The sequence below is a fragment of the Gambusia affinis genome, linkage group LG13 (assembly GCF_019740435.1).
Source record: "Gambusia affinis linkage group LG13, SWU_Gaff_1.0, whole genome shotgun sequence".
NCBI lineage: Eukaryota > Metazoa > Chordata > Actinopteri > Cyprinodontiformes > Poeciliidae > Gambusia > Gambusia affinis.
In genome coordinates, this window is record NC_057880.1 from 14,099,482 (window position 1) to 14,124,285 (window position 24,804).

The 24,804-nt window shown below is 39.8% G+C and overlaps 1 protein-coding gene across 4 annotated transcripts in view; it reads right to left on the bottom strand.

Moving 5' to 3' along the window:
- The window catches only part of march8 (membrane-associated ring finger (C3HC4) 8), an 81,847-nt gene that overhangs the window by 9,470 nt on the left and 47,573 nt on the right, over positions 1-24,804 (bottom strand). For 3 of the 4 annotated variants that reach the window (XM_044137516.1, XM_044137513.1, XM_044137515.1), the window contains 2 exons: positions 17,209-17,259; positions 8,353-8,432 (listed from right to left, as the gene is read on the bottom strand). In XM_044137516.1, coding sequence (XP_043993451.1) covers positions 8,353-8,432; positions 17,209-17,259 — 131 coding nt within the window. Of the gene's footprint in view, positions 1-6,509; positions 7,389-8,352; positions 8,433-17,208; positions 17,260-24,804 lie in introns of all 4 variants that reach the window. The other variant, XM_044137517.1, reaches the window with a different exon arrangement.

Below are 24,804 nucleotides of genomic sequence, written 5' to 3' on the forward strand. Positions count from 1 at the left end.
CAAAACTGGAGGTTTTTGACCAATCACAGCCCCATCTTCACCTAATGGCCCTAGAGTGAAACATGAAGCAGGCTTCCAGTTGAATCTGTGGAGGGGACAATAAACTCTGAAGACCATCGAAGTATTCTGGAGCAAAATGTGCTGCCTACTGTCTGTAAGCTCAGTCACACATCATGTTTCCTTCTACAGTACAATGACCAAAACATACAGGACCAGGACACACAGTCAGGCCCAGTTTATATCTGGGCCAACATGCATCCTAAGTGATCTAATTGTCTGTGGATAGTGTTAAATACAGATGCAAACACACAAAGCTGAATTAAGGAATGTTTCCTCCAGACTGCCTCCAGAGCCTGAGACACTTGTGTCTGCATTGCTTTGCCACTTTGAACACAGAGATTTTCAAAGAGCCTTACCTGGATGACTCAGTGGGGGGGGAGAAATACATAACAACAAGAAACAACAGTTGTCAAAATGAGAGCCGCTAAGCAGCTATCTGAAATGAAGTATTCATTTGAAGGAATCTTCGAGATAAAAACCGTCTTTATCCTCAGCGATAATGTTTCTTTCAACGGTTGTGATTTATTGATACGTGGATTCGGGGGGGGGGGTTGATGCCTTTCTCTCAAAATTTTTTATACTGTTGATTCTGGACCCGGCTAAATCTGCTGCAGTCTGCTCGTTATATCATTACTCTTTCAAAGCACAAAGCATCTGGAATGCCAAGTCACATTTGTGCAGCTTTTAATGTGCTTCTGCCCTGTTGTGTTATGGGTTAACATGACGGTTTTTTTTCTCTCTCATATCACATCTGTTAAGTAACCAATTTAAGACTATAAAAGTCTATGGCTGACATAACTTCATACAGTTGTGACTCTGATGAAACGCATGCATGTTTATATCTGAACAGCAATGCAGTCAAATGACAGAAAGCGTCTGCGGTGTTACAGGGACCCCAGCGGCCCTGCTGACAACCCAGGCATTGGCTTTATCTCCACATAAAGTGGTCAGGTGACATTTTAATGCCAGACCGACACGTCCACATTATCCGGGATGCATGTTGATAACAGTAATGACTGCTTTAAAGCAGGGGTGGGCAATTAATTTCTTCAGGGGGCCGCATGAAAAATCTGTAATATGTTGGAGGGCCGATCCAGCAATGACTCAAATTTAATCTTTACTCATTATTCATTTTCTCATACCTCTTGTTGTAATAAAATATTTAAATCATATTCTTTTATTAAGAAGAATATTCAGTAAATATTAATAAAAATTAACAATTTGTGGTTTGGCTGAAGTGAGAATTAACAAATTAGTAGTTAAAAAAAATATCGTCATCACATCTGAATTTATTTTTAACTTTTCAATCTCGCCACAATTTAAATGGTGTGTGTTATATTAATCAACTGATCAACTGCATATATGAGCAATAAATGGTTTTAAGTGTTGGAAAAAGCCTGACGAACCTGCAGTGCTGCAACTTGAAGGACTAACACAAAAGTACCTCCAATCAGATGCAAATGAATGGGAAAAAAGTACCACAAAGTACTTTAAATACAGCAGAAACTTAAAGAGGTACACACACATGGCGAGGAACAAGCATGTGTGTGTACCTCCTCCGTGATGCTAAATTCTGCATTGATCCCGCACGAAGATGAGCAGCTGGGCAGTGTCCCGTATGTCACAGCTCTCATCCAAAGCAGGGAAAAATACCGGTACTCAAAATCATTCACGCTGTCTTTCAGTTGCAGCACCAGGTTCGTCGCGATGTCCTCAATCCTTCTCGTTACGTTTGCGGCGGGAGAGGGAGATGTTCTCAAAAGCGTCTTTATTCTCAGGAAATATTAGCACTGCTTAATATACTCTCCGTCAGAGAAAGGTTTGCTCTTCCTAGCAATCTTGTGGGATATGACAAAACTTGCCTTGACTGCAGCTCCTCTAGATGCCAGGCGTTTTGTAAAAAGTGTTTGTTGAGCTTGCAACTTGGCTACGAGTACAGACGACTCAGTGACATGCTCTTTCTCTGAAAAGTTCTTGTATCTCTTCTGTTTGGTCACATAGTGACGGTGGATATTATATTCCTTTAACACAGCCACCTGCGCACCACAAACTAAACACACGGCCTTGCCTTTGACTTCAATAAAGAAATATTTCGCTGTCCATGCCTTGTTAAAAATGCAGAATTCGGAATCAACTTTTCTTTTTTTACCGTGAGATGACATTTTGTGGGGATCGTGTATTCGGCTGCTAGCATCACCTGTTGCTGTGCGTTAGCATTTACGTACGTGCATTCATAAACGGTGCGTCAAGCCCTTTCAAAATAAAAGACAGCTGTGTCGCATGCACACGAAAATACGGTGTTTTGTTTTGACTGGGGGGACGCGGGCCGGACAGGGATGCCCAACGGGCCATATCTGGCCCGCGGGCCTTAAAATGCCCAGGTCTGCTTTAAAGGCTTGTGCAACAGAATGTTAAGGCGACCATCACATGTCCAGGCCAAATTCATTAGTTTTTAATGATATTCTTTCGATCCACGTTTCTCCAAGTTTAAAATCTATATACACAACTACTTACTACAGTGACATCTGAGGGTTTTTCATTTAAGGGTATCATCAATTTTGTCTTTGAAGATGTTTCCAAGTCCAAAATCCAGACTACTGAGGACATCACGGTTCAGGGATTAAAGAGGCATGCTTAATTCTCTCACTTCAGTGCAGATGACAGTCTGATAGGATTGTAGACGTGACGCACTCGTCCGCATGCGAGTCGGGCTCTGACAATGCTGTAACTATCAATAAACCGTTAAATGGACGGAAAATGATTCATCAGTGCAGCGTATAATCTCTGTCAAACCATTTTCTTAAACAGAAAATTGATAAGATCTGCGAATACTGTGACACGGACCAGCTGCTGGCCGTGCAAGACGGTCACACGTCTCAAAAGAAACAGAAGACGTTAAATACTGCTCTAATGACCGACGTCTCCACAGAGGCCTCATTGATAAACGGATCAAAAACAAACAGCCACAAGACAAATCAGTCGATTTCCTGAGCCCTCATTTCCCTCCGAGTTATGTATGAGGGAGCGTCGCCGTCTCTGCGTGTTGCGACAGGGAGCACCTCTCTGCGGAGCAAAGAGCAAACAAACGGCGAAGGTGGAGATTGCAGTGGGAGATTGCAGTGGCATTCAGATGGGATCGCCTTTATCACACATGCGCCTACACATGCTAGAAAGTGAAGAGAGCAAGCAGGATGATGCTTTATTTGCAGCCCGGCCTGATCTGGCCAAAGCGCCACAAGATTAAAAGAAAGTGAACAAAGGCAGATAAAAATAGGTCATTTACCACAGAGGAGGAGGTGGAAGGAGCAACGGATTAAAGCACAGAGGAGGTGCAATTAGCATCTCCAGCGGAGGCCTTTTTTATGCTTATGGGTAGGCCGCTTTATTTAGATGATGAACTACAGACTCTCATCCTACGCATACTGCATACCTATTGAAGTAAAGGGGGGGAAAAATAAATAAAAATCAGCTTGGGGAAATGGACCATGTTGGTGCTTGTGTGAAGAATTGGTGTTTGACATGAACAGATGAGAAATTATTATTCTGATAGAGATTTTTCTTTATTTTTAATGTAGGAGGGAAAAAAAATTCCAATGAAATCCCTACACCTCCACTTTAAGTGTAAGAGCTGAGAAAATAAAGACAAACATTTCTGCACAGGAATGCAGACTGTGTGCTAACAGCAAACAAGTTGACATCATTAAAGATAAAAATCAACAATTCTTGCTTTGTCATCCAAGGTGTTGTGCATCTGTCCGCCAGCATAACCAGTTTGGAAAGCCTGCAACAAACCTGACAGCATTTTTGCCACCAGAAGCTAATTCCAGAAACATTTAGCAGGGGAAGTTGAAATGTAATTTGCATCACTTGGATAACCACAGTACAGTCACAGCCATTTTACTACATTAGAGGCGACGCCAAAGTGTGTCAACACAAAAATGTGAGAAGCAGAACAGAATCAGGAGATCACAAGGACTACAAGCCGAGAGAGAAACAAGCCCTGTGAGAGTACAGTGCGTCCCTGCTGAGGCATTTGCTTTCTTCCTGTTTGGAACCTCATCCAGCTTCCTCATACTTTTCTCCAGAGGTATTCAAAATGTCTGAGCTGCAGTCTCTGGCACGAAGCTTTAAAATCCTGCCCTCTCTCCTGTTCTCATCGCCAAGTGTGTTTTGAAATTTGTTTTTCAACCAAGAAAGACTGTTTGTCATTCAAGATTTGGAGATATTGAGCTTTGAGCATACAATGTGCTTACCAACACACAGATCAAATAACTAAACTTGGACGCTAAAATTAAAAATGTGTGTTTTCTTCTTTTTAACCGATTAGTAGTTTTCCACCATATGCAGTTAATACATTTAAAGAGCTTTACATTGCAAAGACCAAACCTACTGAGTGATTGAATGAAGATGTAATGCCAATAAAATTATGCACTTAAGAGAAACACCGTTTTATTCTTTGTAGTAGCAACTTTATAAGCAGTGTAACATCTTCTGCCAAACGCCTGATAAAATATAAAATAAAGTCAACATGAATTGTTTTTAAATGTTAACGGAAAGATTACTGAAATTATCTTTGATGTGTTTTTAGTTGTTTGGAAATTTGCGGAACAATCCTTATGAGCTTTCCCCAACGCTGCAATGTGTTGTTAATCAAGGCCTGGCTAATGATTAGTGGAAAAACAAGTTTGCGTACTTCCTCAGGTGAACTCAGGTATTAGCTCACACTCCAGGCCACCTGACAGAGTGGCTGGCACAGGGTGTTTGTGTTTGTACACGTGTGTACAGTCAGAGGCTACGCTGCCTATTTGAAGCCCATAATCTCTGCTGATCTCTGACCTGTGTCTGCCCACATCATTACGCTTTCTCCTTTAATGTAACGAAGTAAGAGGAGCGCAGGTACAGGACACAGCTGAGGGCGCAACAAAGACATAATTGTTGTCTGTCTGAGCTAAAGACATAAATCTCTTCAGTCCAGTGAACTGTCACCATATTGACAAACGGACGGTGTAACCCAGAGGGGTTCGGTGTCGTGCTTTCGGCTACTAATCATTATCTATTGCTACCAAGGCTGATCAGCAGGTTTCATGCAGCCGTGGCCTGATCTTCAATCAAATCATTCCCTGTAAGGCTGCACACAACCGGCCTCGTGAACCAAGACTTGTGTTAAATAGACCTATTGTCCACTTCTTACCACAGAAACACGCTCCACACATCAGAACTATTACATTTTCAGGACTGACCTGCTGCCCTGAGCATCCCCACCAGCCCTTATTCTCAACTCCAAACATCTGAGCGAAATCAATCACATTTTCCTTGAGACTATAGAGACACTTTACCCCACCATCGATCTAGTCTAAATGAAAAACTCTTAAAACCACAGCGTGGCAGCAGACCTGGGGGAAAAAAAAAAAGTACATGGGAAAGTTTTGAGACAAAAGTGTAGTGAAAATAAATGGAGTGAAATGACAACACAACCAAGATCTTGTTCTACACACAAAATAATCATGGTGGTTGGGAAAGGAGATGTTTATGTGCAGTGATGTGAAAAAGTAATTGTTGCCTTACAGTTTTCTTTTGTTTTGGAGAGTTTTTAAGCATAAATATCTTCTGTAAAGGATCTCAGTTGGATTTAATCTCCAACATAGATTATAGCAGTACAAATTATTCAATTGCGGTTTTTTTAACTATTCAGAGGTGGAGTTACTGGTGTGCTTTGGATCATTGTGATGCTCCATACTGCGCTTGAGCTGATGAACTGATCATGAACTGATCGGCAGACGCTGTTATTTTTATGAAAGTACACCTTCCAAAAAAGGGCCATTTCAGTCTAATCAGTCCACTAAATATTTTAAAATTCATCAAGATGTTTCTGGTGAATATGCACATTTTGTGCTCTTCTTGATAATACGCTTGATAATTTAATACGCTTGAATGCTGAACACTGGCATTACCAGAATCGGGGGAGGTCTGGTAAATTTGGTTCCTTTTCTGACCTCCTAGATGAGGCTTTAATGTGTTCTTATGGTAATCCTGGTGAGCTGAGAACTCCTGCAAAGGACCCTATTTACATGAATGCTTGATTCTACAGGTCTGGCTGGATGTGACTAGTGAAATTAAACCAAAAAAAAAAAAAAAAAGTGGTTAACTTCACTAAATGGAGAATTTAACAAAAGATGATTTCAACCATTTTGAAATAAAAAAAAGGCAAAAAACAAAAGAAACCTGGAGGAAGGGAAATACTTTTTGCTAACACTGAAAAGCTACGCTGGGTCCTTCCGATTACCGGCTCCACTCTGAGCAGAGTTTTGAATGACAGACACTGCTGGGCTGGGTGACTACACTACGGGAGGAGGAACTCTCCACTACTCCACAGGTCTCTGGGGAGCACCGCCACATTAACAGTACGATGGAGGGTTTCAGGGCTGTAGACCATCCAGACAATCACCCACCTGCAGCAGTCCCCTGATAGAGAATAATGTGACAGTGCCCCTGATTTCTCCGTCAAAGGCGACGAACAGCATTCCAGGTCCGTGTCCTCATCCATATAGCACAGCGGGGCTAGAAGAGTCCCAGACACGCTGACCGTCTCTGGGGTCGTCGTCTGGCTCGCTCCTTTGGAAGGTGACCTACTATGCTCCACTTCAAACACACTGTCATCTCCTTGTGAAAGGAAGCCTGACTCTGTGCCTTCTAGCAGCGTGCTGCAGGACTTGGTGATGTGGAGGTGGGAGGCGTAGCTTCCCAGCTCAGAGCACTGCAGGCTGGCGGAGGTGGAAGATCGGGAGAAGGGAAGGAGGAGACGAAGGAAGTTCGAGCCCGGAGTGGAAAGAGGTTGGAGGAGACTGCTGGGGTGAGGAGGAGGAGAAGCGGGACCGGATGAGTTGCCCAACATGTATTTGTGGTTGTTAGTGAGGGAGGGGACTAGATGGAGGGTGGTGCGGGTTGAAAGTGGAGCATCCCTGCTCTCCCTCTTAGACGTGGCGACCGGGTCGTCCCTGAGGGTCTTGCTGTTGGGACTCTGAGCGTGCTCAGGCTTCACATCCAGCTCTCCCTCTGAGCATGTGCGATCTATGAAGTGCAGCCCACGACAGAGGTTGTCCACGCGCTGACCCACGTCATTCAGAGACAGAGAAAACTTGAGGGAGTTTTTAGGTCGAATGCTGACGGAGGCGGGGCGCAGCACAGACAACCAGTCTCTCTGTTTGGTGCACTTGGAGCCGTGCAGGGAGTCTGCGCAGACAGTGGTCACTGAAAGACCGTCAGACGTTTTACCGTTGGAGTTCAACAGGACCACCGCAGTCTGTGTCTGAGTGTCCTGATCCTGACTGCTGTAGTGTTGGAGGCTTGTGTGTATGCGTGTGTGTGTTTATGAAAGAGGATCATATGATAGACAATGGGACCAGAAAGTGGAGAAAAAGACAAAAGAAGAGAAATGGAAAGGACAATCACATGCTTTAAAATGGAGAAACAACAAAAAGGAAGATGAGGTTGACTTTAGCTGGCTTTGACACATGCAAGATTTGATCTCAAACTGGAATATCATCTAAAAGCATACCAATTCCCCAAGCTAAACTCATAATAAAGAGAATATACCCTTCTGTGAAATGAATGCAACCCTTTATTGAATAATGATGATCTGGAAAAGGGAGTCTGACCCCTGAGCAACATTCATTTGTCTCCTGAGCTCAGGTAAAACATTTCTAATGTTAATATTACATATAATATATACATTAATATTGGCTTAGCTCAAGGAATGCACCAGCTACCTTAAATGGTCTCTGCTTAAACATCCAGTCAAGGCTACAAATATACTTGTGGTATGTACAGATTTTCTTTCAACTAAATTTTCCCTTAATATATTTGGACATAGCAGTCTGAACAGGATGCTTCTTTATGACCCGTCACTGTAATTTGAAGAGAATCTGACATTGAATTTCATTTGGCTGTAAACGACAATCATCAAAATTGACAGACTCACTCTGCGTAATGAATCCATAGATGTTTTTTTTTTTTTTTTTTTAAACAAAATTCCTAAAATAAAATGTTCAATGATATTCTAACTTATTGCGATCCAACTGTAAGTGATGATCTGATAAAATACACTTTACAGCAGTTTACAAGGAATCCTAGGAAGACTCGCAGTGACGGTAAGTAGCTTAAAAGTACAGGGAAAGCCAACTCCGCCCACTGATGGGGAACTTCACCGGTAACATTTGCAGAAATAGATTCAATTTATGGCACTCGGGTATAAACAGCTGTCAAGGGTAAATAGAGATCTGAAGCAGTTTGTACCTGCAGATGTCCTGGCTGGACGGGGAAACGGACGTCCTTGAGAAACTGCATGGGGCGTTGACTGAGGTCGGGCTCCCCGCCTGGAGAACAAAAACATTCAGGGAAAAAGAAAAAGGCTGTTCAAGACAGAAAATTAAATCATGCGAGCATCAACACTCTACTGTCACATAAACTTGAAATAACCTAGCACGTCGCACCCAGTTATATTTCTAGTGATGACTGTAGTTGTCTTGTGGGGTGACAGCAATCAGGCTGTCGGCTTCTGAATCCGATTTAGTTTTTCTTTTTTCTACAGAAGGAATCAAAGCATGTTGGATAAAAAGATGAGAGGGAGGAGGAAATTCCCAACACTGACAGTTAATCTATTGGTGCAAAGTTGTGGCACGAATATCCTCTCTGAGAACAGAACAGAGGCGGTGGAAAAAAAATAAATAAATGGGTGGGGGGTGCAGGGGGGGAGGGGCAATCACAAGGAGAGCTGGTGATGAGGCAGAGAGATATGAACACATGCAGTGCTGAGGAAAAGTGACGCTGCAGGTGGTGAAGGTAGAAGGAATGTTTAAATGACAGACCTGAAGCTTTTATACTTGTGTAAAATATTGTAAAGTAAAAATATTCACGGAATTTAATGGGATATAAACAAACGGATAAACATTTTCCTAACTTCTTTTAACAAATAAACTTCAAAGAGGTGATGTAAACGTGCATTCAAATCTAACCGAGTCAAAACTTTAAAGAGACGTGTGCATCATAATGAACATCTGAAATACCATTATGTAACTGGCCTTTATTTTACTTGCAGAGCATAATTTTTCAGGTTGTATTTGTGAAATAATATTAAAAACGATGCATCCTTTACCAGCTCTACTGGATGTTCTAGACAGAATACATTCTAGACAGCTGCCATTTTAGGCAGCAAAATATATTAAAGTTTACATTTGAAACATAATTCAGAAGGAATGAATACTTTTACAAAGCACTGTGTAGCATCTATTTGCTCTTTACAGAAAATGAATAGTTATGTTTTTTTGTGGCAAAATATGAGCAATGAAATGATTACCAAACCTCTTCAGAGCCAAGAACTTTGCTACTATTCAATTTGGAAGAAGTTAACAAACAAGGTAACTACATTTCTTTTTAGCACAAATCACTGTGTGGTTCACACATAGCTGTGTTTGTCTTGGAGTGATTGAGTGAAACAAGACGCAGCTTCCACATCTTTTAAACTTGCGTTATCATAACTCAATACAGGTGTATAAGTACCATGAATAGGTCTTCTCACCACTTCTGTGTTTTCAGTTCTAGCTTCAGTTTCACCCAGCAGTTAAACACGTGTGTTTATTGATGCATATAGAGTGTAAACTGTGGTCTTGGAGTCTCAGTATCTAATATAAAGGCAATTTCAACATGAGACTAACTACCCCTCAACTTCATTTCCTGCTAAAGTAAAATTTATAGCTCATTACCCAACATGGATCAATGGAGAACTCGATGTCCAGCTACACCCTCCAGCATGTTTAATCCCTGTGTGCACATGCTGCAAAGCTACAATAAAAAAAAAAACAAAAAAACTTTCAGTTCCACACCAAAGGCTAAACTCTTTTCTTTGTTCCGGTTTTCTTTCATTGTCCTCCAAGGTTACCGTTTCACCCAATCAATTTGTTCCTCCTGCTTTAATACTTCACTAGTTTAGGTGTAAAGATCAAAATAAAAAGATAACTTATTAATAACACCGCAGTGTGTTGTAAAAGTATTCATAGCCATTGAGTTTATTCTCATCTTGTCAAGTTAAATAAAACACAAGTTCATCTTATTGGGATTTTAAAGATTTTTATTTACACACGGTCCAGCTGTGTGATATTTAATCTCATAAATCCAGGATTTTGTAGAAGCTTTAGGGTTTGGAGAACATTATTGCACAAACAAACCACCAAGAGGATGGAGAGAAAGTTGAGAAGAAGCTTAAAGCAATTTAAATTACAAAACAAAATTTCAACCTTTTCATGGAGTTCTGTTTACTCCAACATATGAAAATACAAACTTGCAATGCCATGGCCTTGTATTTACACTAACTGAACGCACAACTATCAGACAACTACTACAAATCTTGCAGTCATGAAAAGCTGGTAAGAATGACAACATCATTAAAGTAGGGCTGCACAATTTTAGGAAAGAAACAGATTAAAATAAAATTGCTGAATATTCAAATGGAGTTATTTGTTCCTTTTGTACCATTACATGCATTTATATTGCAATGATGACAGCAGTTACAGTGTAAAAAAACTACAAGTCCTGTGTGCAGTTTGTCAAAACCCATGTAAGCAAAAATGTGGAATGATCAGATCAAAACATCCGTCTTTGGTCTATGTGCTTTCTGTGACAAAGAACTAAGACTTCACATCACCATGAAAAAACAACAACAAAACAAAAACCCACGATGAAGTCATGACGCATTGAGGAGCGAGGAAGTTGTTTGGAGAGGAAAAGTAAAAATACAGGGAATTTCTGAAGAATAAAACGTGGCTGGATTTAATCCTTCAAGTTCAGTAGCTATGAATTTTCAGCCTGTGTAAAAATGCATCATGTTAGAATAACCGCAAGTCCAGATCAAAATATAATTCAGAAGCTGTGGCAAGTGCCTACGTTGGATGTTTACAGGCACAATCAATAAAACCTGACAAAATCTGAGCCTTTTTGCAGAAAAAGGCAAATAGTTCACACTCATGATTTGTAAAGCTGATAAGCATAGCCTGAAACATTGCAGCAGTAATTGCAAAAAAGAAACAGGTGGTCCTACAAAACAAGGCATCATGTGGGCTGAATACCAACAATCTAAAAATATGGAAAGTTGAGCATTATTTTCCTTCCACTTCACAAAATATGTTCCACTTTGAATCGTTTAGAAATACAAAATGCCAAAAACAAAGCAAAAAAAAAAAAAACAACAAAAAAAACACCCTGATACAAACAGATGATTTATCCAAGTTATTCCTTGGTGTCATGATTGCAGAAAGCTACTGGAGGTTCAGCATTTCTTAAAGCTTTGCTCCTTTTAATCATTCACTCAGTAAAGTCATGCATGCTGGCCAATAAATAACCAGCAGCGACTCTGAACAGTCAGACGACAGGGTGGCGAGAATATTCCTGAGATTTTAATGATTAACTGCCTGCCATCTGTCTGAATCTCCAGGCTCTTATGAAACATCATCTCAACACGTGGCGTTTTACCTCAAACATTCTGTGTTTTAATAAAACTGTGTCCACTAAGCAACAATTACTTTTTTCTAATCACCCTCCTCAATTTTCTCTTTAATCCCCACGGGTCATCAGCTGCCTCGTTTCTCAAAAACCGATGTTAGGAAGCTTTTTGATAAATTTTTACGTTATTTTGTTTGAAGCGAGCTGCAACCACATTTACTCGCATTTTAAAAGTGAAAATCTAAAAGGCTGAGAGACCTTCAAAGAAACCAACGTGGAAATGACACAAACAAGATATGAAAATCAGAATTAAAAACAAAAAGAAAAAAAGATGTTACAAAGGTATCAGGGTGAACTTGGCCTCGTCAAAATTAATTTCATATCACACCAATTTAAAAGTCCTATTGATGATTTCCTCAAGGAGAAAGCTGAGGCAGAAGTTATCTCTCCAGTCCTGCCTGTCAGCATGATTACATAAGAGCCACTGATAAGACTCGATATCAAGCAAGCTTGGAAGAAGAATCATTAACTCTTCCAGATTACGTTGCCAGAAAAAGGCTTTGTTGGAGAGTTGCTCTTTCTGGCCGCCATTCAGCACCATCACTTTTATCTCTTTTCATTAATCTGTTTTTAAAAACTGTTCATCTACACTCAAGGTCCCCTCAGCAGCCACTGATAAAAGCTGACAACACGCCTTCCCCGGGGGTTAAAATAACCAAACAAATATCATCTGGCCACGAGCAGGACGTGGTGATGGAAGGTCCATGTGGCCTGAAGCCACAGTCAGCAACTGATCAGGCTGGATTAACATCCATCTCTGACCTTCATGCAGAATCATCATGAAACCAATTTACTACGGCCCTGCTGAAATATTAAGCAAACCGGTGTAAACAGTTTATTTATTCAGCGTTTAAATCTTCATTTTCATTGCCTGTGGAGCCCAAAACCGTATCTGGCAGCTCAAAATAGTTTAAGCGTCTTTATAGGTGCAGTACCACAGACTAAAAACACATGAATAAAACGTCACTGCAGTCGGAGTGATGAGCAGTATGTCTGGTGTATTGTGGGAAAGTTCTCCAGCTCAAACCTGAGATGAAGCGAAGAGACATTTAAATATTGAAGCCGCCTCTAGTGATTACACACCAGGGCTGTGTAATCACTCAACCTGAGGTAGGTCTCTGTGAAACTCAATCACTGGACAGCTGTAACCTTTTCCATAGACGGCAGACAGGAGCCCAGGCTGAAGTGTATTTTCTGGACCACTTCTTAAAATTGAAGTGATGTACTAACATTTTCCTTTCCCATTGAGACACTTGAAAGACATTTAGGCATGTAATCTGGACAACTTAACAGCAGTAGCCAGTGTCGAAGACTGATTTGTTTGATTGGCCAATTATTTCTCTGGCACTTAACATTGAATTTTGTTTTCGTCTCTGCAAAGGCCCTGTGTGTGTGTGTGTGTGTGTGTGTGTGTTACAAAAACTGCTGTACATTTGGACAGCCTTAATTGTGTCAGCTTGATCTCTATTAAAAGGGAGAATATTTTAGCTTCTTAAAAATTAATAAAATTGCCTGCATGTACCAATTTTTCCACATAGCACTTTCTATCTGTGTATATTTTGCAATTATTTGAGACATTAGCCTGATTTTCTCACTCATTTGCCTGCGAGTGTGATCTGTGTTTTTCGGGCATTGACTTTACATACACTTAGTTGTCCTCTGCAATAGAAAGTTCACATGGCTCAGTGTTTCTGTGTTTGGCTGAGTCATTGAAGTGACCCTTACATCCAAGGTTCTGCTGGTGGTTTCGCCACAAAAATGACCAAATCCTTCTGGTTTCCCCTCACTCAAATCAGAGTTCTGATTTCCTAGTCGAACTGAATACAACATGGCAGCCAGCATCAAAAACGTACCACAATTTGTCATTTTTTTAAATTGGTGAAATCAGTTGTAAATACTAGTTTAATAGATGGAGACCTCTTTTTCACCAAGGTTTGGTTTGTTTTCTTTGATAACCCTCCGAAAGTAATTTCGTAGCACAGCTGGCTTTTTCCGCTGAGGAACAAAAACCGCCTGATCAGAAAAGAAATCAAATGAGAGCCGAAAGTGCGGTGGAGAAGGTAAAACTGATTTGCAGAGGGCGGGGAACAATTTACTTTACATGGTGCCTGTTGTAAGAGCGATACCCCAAACTGAAGAGAAAGAGCCTAGCGGAGGTCTGGAAGGCAACAGTGTGCAGAATGCTAATGCAAGCAAGCCTATTCTGTGAACAAACCTGCAGCTCTTCAATTGAAAGCTTCTCCAGATGAGTCGCTGAGTGTCGGTGGCAGTCCAATGCATACTGAGTGGCTGCTTTGTGGGCTTTGTGAGAACTGTTAATAGTTTAATTTGTTCCCAAAACCATGTGGGAGGCATTCCCAGTTTCCTGGCTCAGTGCTAAACAGAGAAAGGGCTCCAGCTAAGCCTTCTGACCTCGACGGGTGGAAAATCAACTCATGCCAAATCGGTGGGCAAGCTTCAGCCCACACCATGTGCTCAGATAATGCTCCAGAGGTGCTTCTAAACGTATAAGCGCACTCAAATCTGACCACTTTCACAATTTTCTGATCATTTCCTTTCCGGCAACTTTTATAAACACGAACTGGGCAAATAGAGCAACAATAATTGGCTGTATGACAATCCATTTTCGTCCCATCTGCAGCACCTTTATACCCCCACAGTGACAAGTCCACTGATGGAGGCAATATCACCCTTATGAAAGAACATACCTTCTGGCTAAAATGTTTTCCTATTTTCTGAGCCTCTTATGTTTCTCCCGACAGGTATTCCTCTGGTAGTTTTGCACACGCCTGCAAATCTGCAGGTTCAACATATTGCCGCGGCGAGCTTTGCAGAAAACGTCAAGCAGCCCCTCATTGGAAGGATCACAAGCATCTTGTTAGGTCATCAACACAAAAAAGGAGCAGGATGCGTCGGCAGCATGAATAAATTCTTTGTATGTGCTTTCAGATGCTCTAAAATGGACCGTTGTGCCAAGCTGTTATGAAATACTCCTCCCAGGCTGAAGCTGTAGTTATTTATACAGAGACATATCAGTTAAGTAGGTCAACATTTAGATAAAAGAGCGTTCTTTTCTTTTTTTTTTTTTTTGCTGATCTGACACGATCTAATGTGATTTGGTTTGATTCTGAGCCATTTGAGGTAATTCAGCAACACTTAGCTGTCCTTATTTCCAGCTCATGAGCTAAAGAAGCTGAAATTCAGCAAGGATTGTTTATGAAAACCTGCATCTGTGGCACCTCAAAATAAGGCACATGTGTGATTTAACGGAACACATAATCAGTTCTGTATTCCACAGTGATTCAGTGTTGCAAGACAAATCAACTTGGCCTACATTTTGTGTTCTTGCTGCAAAGGGAAGATTTGAGTCGCTGCCAAAAATATGAAAATCCTTCATCTCATCCTGCCAATACAGCAGAGAGTGAGGAGATTTATAAATATAATGCATATATGAATAAAATCTCACTTCTCTACTCTTGCAGATCTCATTTGAAGCAGCTTGGAGGAGACATTGTTTTGAAAAGATAGTCCAGAAAATGTATAATAATCCTGCAACGAGTTGGACTGTTGGGGTCATCTGTTAAAAATTTTATCGAGTTAGTGCTTTGTCTGGATTTCCAATTTAGTCCAACCTTTTCTCCATCGAGCAGACTCGCTCTTTTTCTTTTTTTTTTTTTTTAACAGATGAGCACTCCCGTCCATCCAGAGAACAATTAATCCCGATTTAAAACCTGTCCGTCAGTCGCATTTCCCTGAAGGGGGGAGAAGGAAACACCATCTGGCAGCACAACTGCTGGATATTAATTAAAGCTGTCAAACTTAAGCGCATTCTTAATATTTCATGTCTATCACTTCATTAAACACACACATTTGTCAGAAGAATGGTGGTTTAGGTAGGGCATTCAATGACAATGTGTCTGCTTACGGACAGCCAAGGAAATCGCGGTCTGGATTAGGGAACAGGAGTCCTCAAAGTGAAGAATCATTAAATCTATTTGTGAAACTAAGTCTAGGGCAAAATTACAGAAACTCTCTCGTTTAAACAAAGGTGACAATCATTTACTGTGTATATTCATTATACAGAAGGGGATCTATTGGGCGGTATATTTCCAGTATCGATTACTAATAAAGTTGTGGAATACGGCTTACAGAAAATTAAGAACTCAAAGTGTAGGTTCGCAAAAGCTTTTAACATTGCCCATTAAAAATAATAATGGGTAATGTTAAAAATAATAAACACTTAATGCAGAAATGTTGGCATGCTGAGAAGTATGGAAATTTCCTGCCAAGCATGTGCACTCAATCTTGAGTCAATTACATTTTTACACCATTTCCTTCCACTTAACTTTAAAGTGAATAATACTGTGGTACAGCATTTCGGTTCAACAACAACCTTTTGTGGTTTACGCGCCTGTTTTGGGTGTTAATGGCTGACAACTCGGCAGCCTTACACATCATTATGTCATAGCATATTTTAAACACATTTATGTCTTTAGAAATACTTTATGTAAGCCAACCTTTTTTGGGTTATGAGTAACTGTAAACAACAATAATCTAAATTCACAGAAATAAACGGGCAAAATATTTACTTCTGAGTGTAATGAAGCCCCTGCTGATGACCGGTCCAAGGCGCCTCCTGTTAACCGACTGCTGGAGATAAACACCAGAATTAAACTATTAAAGATATGAGTTACGCTTTTTGAGCGACTGAAGTAAATTAACTTCTAAATTAGATTTAAATGCATTAGAATGCCAGCTGTAAGACACCACAATATTTGAGCTGTTCATAGGTGGGCATTTTCAAAATATTCTCAACTTCTCAGAAGAAAGGTTTGTTAATTGGCGTTAACCTTGCAAATATTTGTAGCAAAATCTCCAAGTACAACTTTGTGTGGTGTGAGTATGTGATATCACCAGTGATCTGTGATACTGACCACAAAAGTACTTTCCTTAAATAAAAAATAAACCAGGAAAAAACATTATTCTGACATGAAATTTTATGTTCAACTTTAAGTCTAAATTGTGTTCAGTCAAATAGGAAATGGCTAAGTTTAATACAGCTCTGTCACAGATGATTAGTTTACCTTATTTATTAATTTTTTTACAAGCAGCCCATCTTATTAATGAAGCTGAATGCTGTCCTATAAGGCAGTATTTACGTCCAGCCACAACCATTACCCTGAAAATGAGCAATAAATTTGCCACTTGGGTGCATTAAATGCCACCTTCCTCGTGTCTAAAGAGCGAGTGGCTGGTGAATCAAATAAAACTGCTGGGAACTGTCCCCGGGTGACAAAATAACTCCCGACATCTATTAGTCCAACTAAAGCGTTTATACTCTTAAGAGGCTCAGGGACGAGTGGACTGACACGGTGGCACCTCGCTCAATACAGGAGGCCGGCTTTAGGTACAGAGGCACGAGAGGAAAGAAGAAGATAAAAGGGATAAGGAAAAAGATTTACTGATGAGAGAAGAGACTGACTAGGGCCGTGTGACGTGAAATAAGGAATTTTATCAGCTGTTTTCACTCTGTTGGCTCCTTCCATCTGCCTTCATCTTTAATTTATAGATTCTCTCATTTGTATGGTTGTCACTCACCTTTGATATATTGCTGGATCTGCTGGCTGAATGACCTAGAGGCTTTTCATTCTGTAAAAAAAAAAAAGAGGTCAAAAGCATTTTAGTGACAAATAAAAACACATTAAAAACAAAATGAAGAATAAATGCTGGTCAGCATGCACATTTTTTTTTTCCCTGCACTGAGAACACGTATCACATTACCATAAGAAGCACATTTTATTTCTAATGGAAAGTGCTGCTAAAGGAGCAGCCTTTATGCATAAGATGCAACACATTTTATAGAGTAAATAAAGGATGACTGATTCAAGACGCATCAATCAAAGCTCAGCGTTCCAGTGAATCTCGGGTGCTTGGTCTCTTAAGTTTGCAAATCAATTTATTAAGCCACAAGACTAAAGGACGCCAATTGCATAACATATCATCCAAACTCCAAATCAAATGGTGTCGTACTATTTTGCATCATTAGCCAGGAAGTGGAACAAGCAAATTCTTCCAAAGCTGTCAAGATGCGTTACGAAGCTTTACTGATCCCCACTCTGTGTCCTCTTGCATCAGAGGCAGGGATAAAACAGCTGGTGGCGTGTCCCGATTCATTCAGGATCGGCAGTGAAGGCGGGCATGATTTCTTAATCAGTAATCAATCATAGTTACGTAACTCGGAGCTCAGATTAAAATAGACTGGACACGTGAAGGAGCATGCAGGAAGAGCTGGTCTGAGAGAAATTAGCACCGTAGGAGGATTTTCTCGACATTACCATGTTAAGTATAGGTTAATTAAAGTGTTAAAGGGGTAAAAATCTGCTCTTCTATGCTTTCCACTAGCTGAACTCCTCAATAACTCAATATTCCACACATTAGTAGCACAGAATGTATGGAATAAGCAGTGATCAGTTGCTAAAAACTGATCACTGCTTATTTTTCCACTATAAAATTCCTTCAAGATTTGAACACTGCATTAATGCTTAGCTTGGGATAGAACATTTCCTTGAATTAATAATGCTGTACTTGCAGTAACAATAAAAAACCCCACCACCAATTAGATGAATTACATGCATCAGCATTACAAATCATGTCTAAAACCCAACCTCGCTGTCTTATTTGCAGCAGGCGTCCTTTATATTGGAAAAAGCAGTCACTGATACATCCCAGCAAGTGCAGGTAGAAATCTGATCCATGGGCTAGGCTGCACTATTCCTGGCAGGGAGTGTAAAGTGTAAAATGAGCTTAGACCCAAGGCTTACACACCTAATGATGGGGGTGACATTTGATTAAATGCTCTAGCATTTAATCAGATATGTTTGTAAAATCTAAAGGAGTCAAGCAGATGACTAAAAAAGATGATTACATATAATGAAATGGTTGACAAAATTACAGCTTTACATAGGGAAAATTAACATTTTTCTTAGGTAAACAATTAAATTCAATATTCTGCCATGAGTTTTGAAGCAACAGGAGTGTGCGATGGTGCATTTGTCTTCACAACAACTCAGACCTGAATTTTTACATAAGACATAAAAACTGGAAACATAAACATTGCTTGTAAAGTCTCTGGTGAAATCTCTTTCTCCATACTTTGTCCGAAAATGTTCCCATGTCCTAAAAGGGAATAACAACTGCATGTTTCTACTCTTTTAACAAAAGCTGGAGTTTCGCCCTGCTTGGTTCCTCTTTATGGCATTATTGGTAAATGCATTGATTACTATTACACCACACATTTATGTGGAAATAATTAAATACAAAACATGTCTTTTATGTTATGCGATGGCAGCAGATTTGCTTTATAAAGTGGTAAAAAGTCTTTGCTCAGATGGCAAGCAGATGTCTACGTACTCAAATTATACAAGCAGTTACCAATTCGCAATGTGTCTAGTTGGCATGGTAATAGCTTGTCCAAACTTTCTCCATCCTCCAACTCAAATGCAAGAAACCATAATTACTTTCAACTATGCAAGTGTACATATAAACACTGAATAGCAACACTCAATTAATCCATCCATTTTCCACCATTAAACGACAACCAAAGAGAAATCTGGCCTCACTGGGAGAAAAAGGGCGCTTGATTTGTGGCGAGTTAGCAGACTTTGGCTAAACAAGAAATCCATCTTATTCTCCGGTGATCTTTAATTTTCTCACAGTCCTCTAATCGGAACAGAAAATGTCTCCAATATCTAAGGACCTCCTGAAAGAATTAGAATCAATGCAATTTACTACTTCTCTGCTGACTCCACTAAAAATGTCGGCTGCATTCATGAAACCTAAACTGTTTTAATCTCCATCCTTGACAATTCTTCCCTGTCTGGATTTACCAAGGCTGCAGTTGGCCTAATTAGCTCTTGAAGAGGTCAAACAGAATTTTCTCTGGCCTTTCTGCAAATGTCTACAAGTTAGTTTTTATTTTATTTCTCAGAGCAAAGTAAAGAAAACTAATTAGATGAAAAATGCAGAGTGAAGACAATGGTCTAAAGTCTCACTTTACTGTCAGTGACATCCTTACCCAAAAGTATGAGAACTCATGTCTGAAGTTTCGAGCTTGACGTGGTTGTTCATGTTGTTGTGAAAAATGGTCGGTGTGAAACAGTGTGAAAAACATGTTCTACATTTGTGTGGGTTAACCATTTCCTCTGAGACGACCGGAATTCTTCAAATAAAAGCGACGCTCACTGCAAAACTTTCTTCTTTCCTGCTCGCTTATTTTTTATATTTGAAGGGTGCACAATAACCCATCGTCCGTTTTCAGAGGAAATTGGAAAGGTCTGACAACAAATTACAGGACTGTAAGAATTACTGTTATATTTTATTAAAATAAAAAAAAAAATCATTGTTTTCTGATGTGCCGTAGTCAGGAGGCAGACTGAGGACAGATGTTAGGTTAAACATTTTTTTTGGTTAGTTTTTAGCATTGTGAAAAATGTGATATATTCCTCCTCGTATATTCTAATGCTGGTTCAATCTACCTCAAAGTCAACAAATTTGATTTGAATTAACCCATTTGAGATCGGTTATCTAAAACAAAACCTGCTACAAGCACAACTTCTGGTTCGCTAATTTACTCCGGAGAATAAATCTCCTCCGACATGTTTTTTTGATTGTACTTGCGAATTACTACTTCATTTCATTGTCTTCACTTTGTCAATGTGGTCCATTTAATTTCCACAAGATGGCAAGTGAGGCTCTCCAAGGGTACAATTTGTTCAGAAAAATCAATAACCAACTTGACACAGAATTCAGCTTCCCTAGGTATGGTAATCAAACCTTGAAAAGCACAACAAAAATATACACAAAAGTAATGATACTTGACCTTAATCCTGTTTTCTCTGTCAACTGTGAAGCAGCAAGGGAATATGCTAAGGTAAAGGTGAAATAACAAGGCCACAGGTGCAATGCTGTTGTAGACAGTAAATGATTGGACATTGGAGTCGAGGTTGGTGAGCGCTGATTTTCCCAGATAGACCCTCATTCTTAATCTGGCTCTGCTGGAGGTTTCCTCCTATTAAAAGTCTATTTTTTCTATCCACTGTCACCCCATGCTGGACCAGGATGCGAGATTGCTGCAAAGTCCATTAACTTGATATAATTGGACCAACTTGGCATTATTGACTGTAAAGCACTTGAATTGCGATCCAGTCGTGAAGTATTCAATTTGACCTGCAAGTTACCACATCGTTAGAACGAACTGGATCGATTTGAACAATTTGGACGGGTTTGGATTTCATACAACTAGAAATGTGTGGGATGAGTTATCAGTGTTGATTTGGTATGTGTTGTAATTTGGTGCTTTGTAAATAAAATGAAGCAGAATTAAAGTTTTAGTGTGAACATTACTTTATTGTCAGAAGTCTGAACATATTTGTGTGATATTAAGGCTGTAAACGTAAATGTCAGTTTTCACATGGCCGTTTGTAAAAACTGACTAAAATATAAAAAAAATAAAAAAATAAAAAAATCAAAGACATGCTAGAATTTAAACAAAAGCAAACAATCTATTTTAATAAATGAATTTAGATCCATAGAAGTAAATCCTACTGCTTACAGCCGATTTCCTGGGAATTACAGCCAGTAAGGTTGTTAACAGTAGGGAAAAACATTTAAAACCAGATTTTATATCAGAAAATCAACTGTATTCTAAAACAAATTTTATAAAGAAAATAAGAATTAATCAATCAAGTATATCTGTATAGCACATTTCAGCAACAAGTCAGTTCAATGTGCTTTACAACACAAGAATGAAAGAATTAGACAAAATAATCAAATAAAAATGACCAGAAAGAACAATTCCTTAAACACCCAAGACCTGACTTTTTATTTATATAGAAACAGTGTTATCACTAATATCAACACTGCTGTTGTGTTTTCTGTTGATACTGCTTTCCTAGATTGGCTCAATCTTTCCTGAATGTCCCATCCCATACTGGGACGTGCCAAGACTTGTTGGATGTTGTCTCCATACCCGACCATGATGAAAGAAATAATAATCATTTTTGCTGTAAATAAGCAGCTACTCCTCATTTGTAGCTGCAGTGCAATGAAAGCTTCCACCAGTGAAACACCCCCATCCTCCTCAGTCACAATGATATTATGTGATGTGTAGTAAACAGAGTATTAATATTACAACAAGATTCCAGCTTCGAGGAAAAGCACCACAGAGACGCAACTCAGTGAGCTCTTTTGTGGCATTTCCTCTGAAAGCCTAATAAGACGAAGAGCGAGGGGGACAAACATACCACTGTATTTTGTCTGGAAAGACATCTAGTCTTTAAAAGGCTTTTGCAAGATGTTGTACACTTATTCAACGAGAAGCTTCATTAACTACAATTTCAACTTAGACAGCTGGAACAAGTAAGATGCCTATTAGCATGATGTTCTTATGCAAGAAGCAGTTTGCTAAACTGACAAACTGCAGACTGTAAACACGAGTGGGTACGAATAGAACATAAAAGTTCAAAAAATATATATCCTCCTCTTGGTGGCATGAAAGCTAAAAGACTGAAAGTTTTTTTTGCTATTGCCTAGAACAGTGTTTTCAAACTTAAGATGATAACATAAGCCAAAATCAATATGAATAAGCTGAATAAGAAGAAAAAATAAACCACAGATATTTGAAAGTTTGTCCCAAATGATTAATTACATAATGGGAATTTGCCTTCCTGAGAATACTAATGAAACCATTATGAAGGGTCTGAGCTGTGACTAAATATGCTGTCAACGTATCTCCTGCTGTGCTTGTTTTAGGTGACACACAACCTCCATTACTTCCCCTCCAGGCAGTGAAACCAACATGTCTACTTTACTTCCAATGAAATCAGCCGTTTGGTTTTGAAAAGTGGCATTACTCTGATAGGGGAAACTGGGTAAAGCTTATGATTTGTACCAGACTGTACTTTGCGTCTGATCTTTCTGCCTAACACAAATCTAAAAATTAGGTCATCCCTTTCCCTAACCCTCCACTTGCAAAGAAAATCTTCCCTAAATATGCAGCTTGCCAGAAAAATGCAGCTGACATGGACCAACATGCAGAGGTACGAGATATTCCAGCAAACGCAGCATTCATTGTTTCCTCCCTGAGCATGAGTGGCACATTCTGGCAAGCCACAATAAAGAGCACCTACAGGAAGGGAAGTGGGCCCTTTATGTGGCTTTCTGTTTGCGCCTTCGTTCAGCGGTCACTTCGGGGGGAAACGCAGACTGACTGTGAGTTTGCAGCTGAGCAGCAGAACAGAACCAGATGAAAAATCTCAACTATGCAGCGCTACGACGACCAAGGATTGGCTGACCACAAACGTCTAAAACATAATAAAATTTTAAAAAAACATTGCCGTGTCAGAGCAGAGGATAAAGGAAACGGACTTTATAAACTGCAAGTTTGTGATGTGCGGACAGAAGTGGAAATGAAACACATGCTCCAAGTGTCGGCTTTCAACAGAGCAACTTGACTTTAGTTGAAAGAGCTTTTCTTCTCTGAAATGGCATTTTCCCTTAACAAATTCAATCTGTAACCCAAAAGGAGACACATACAGCGGGTATCATAAAACCACACCATCCTTAGATAAAGACAGATGTGGGAAAATATGTTTTTATACGAATAAGAAGGTCTGTGTTATCCTCAACAGGATGTATCCTTGCGGTTTTCCCATTACCACCTTCTCCTCTTTCTCCTCTTCTCATTTTCCCCTCCTCCACACATTATCCCCTTCGTCTTAGGAATAATTACATCAGTATGTCCAAACAGGATGTGGAAAAGCAGAGACAGTGACCATCAGGTTGAGGTCAAAGCAGATACTTTTCAGAAAGGATCTCATGGACGCATCATCAAAAATTACTTCAGGAACCAATAAGAGTCGCAGTAACAGATCAGGAGTGAGTTTTCAGGGGGTTTAAAAGGAGAAGTGAGATACAAGACAGGGGAAGGGGGCAGATCTGCTCCACAAAAAGGAATAAATAAGCAGAGATCTGTGGAAAGAGTTTTCAAAATCCGCAGTAAAGTCGCATTTCCTCATTAGCACTGCAGTCAGTTTCAATCTCTCGTTATTTATGACTTGTATGAGAAAGTCAGGCTACAGATAATTAGCCCAGCACAGTACCGACTAATAGCTGCGTTATTGTTATTGATGCTATTCTACCCAGTGATAAAATTATTCCTTCAGGGGCTCAACAAAGCATAGACATAAAAATAGAAACCAGGAGGTCAAGTCAATAAGGACTCACTTCCAAGCAGGCAATTATGCTTAATTTGGGCAAATCCAAGAGTCATCTTTCACAACCTTTGCACTGAATGCTTCAGTTTTGGGTCAATTAAGTCCTGAAAACAAGTATGTATGCATGTATGTGTGTATGGTATGGGGAAATGTCAATTAGGAAACATGCTGGCCTTTGAGGTTAGTTAGAAACAATCAGCTGAACAACAACCAAAACCAAAACTCAGTCAGTGTTTTGCAAAATAATTCACTCCTCGTGACATTTTTACATTTATTACGGCCTTAAAACTACATAAATTTGAGTAATATTTTATGTGACTGACTAGACGTTCACAATCTCAGTGCACCGAGCAAAAAAAAAAAAAAAAAAACAAGGCCGATGTCCTCCGGAGAAGCTGCTTAGGGGGGAGAATCTCTGAACAAGAAATTATTCACACACCCCACAAATCTATGAAATGCAATTCTGGAAGGAAGACCCTACTAGAGTCATGTAGGGGGTACAGCAACCTGTTGTAGACAACAGACTGGTCAAATGTGAGCAAAATGAAACTTTCTGACTAACACGAAAGAGAGTACTCAGATTGCACAGCAGCTTCAACAGCAGTATTGTGAAACATAAAGGTGGGTGCAGGATGCTGAGGGAATGCTGTACCAACACAGAAACTGGTCAACACTGACAGGAAGATGGAGGAGGCAAACAAGACAATCCCTAAATACAACAGGTTTTATGCTGTCAAAGACTAGAGACTGAGACAAAGGTGGGACCTTTGGAACAAATTTGTATGTTAAGTGTCTTATAGCAGACACTAAGTATTTATTATTAATAGATAATAATGTCCCAATCAGAGTTCACGTCTAAATCCAACTAAAAATCTGTGGCAATGATTACCACACTTTTTCTCTCGTCACCATGAACTACTTT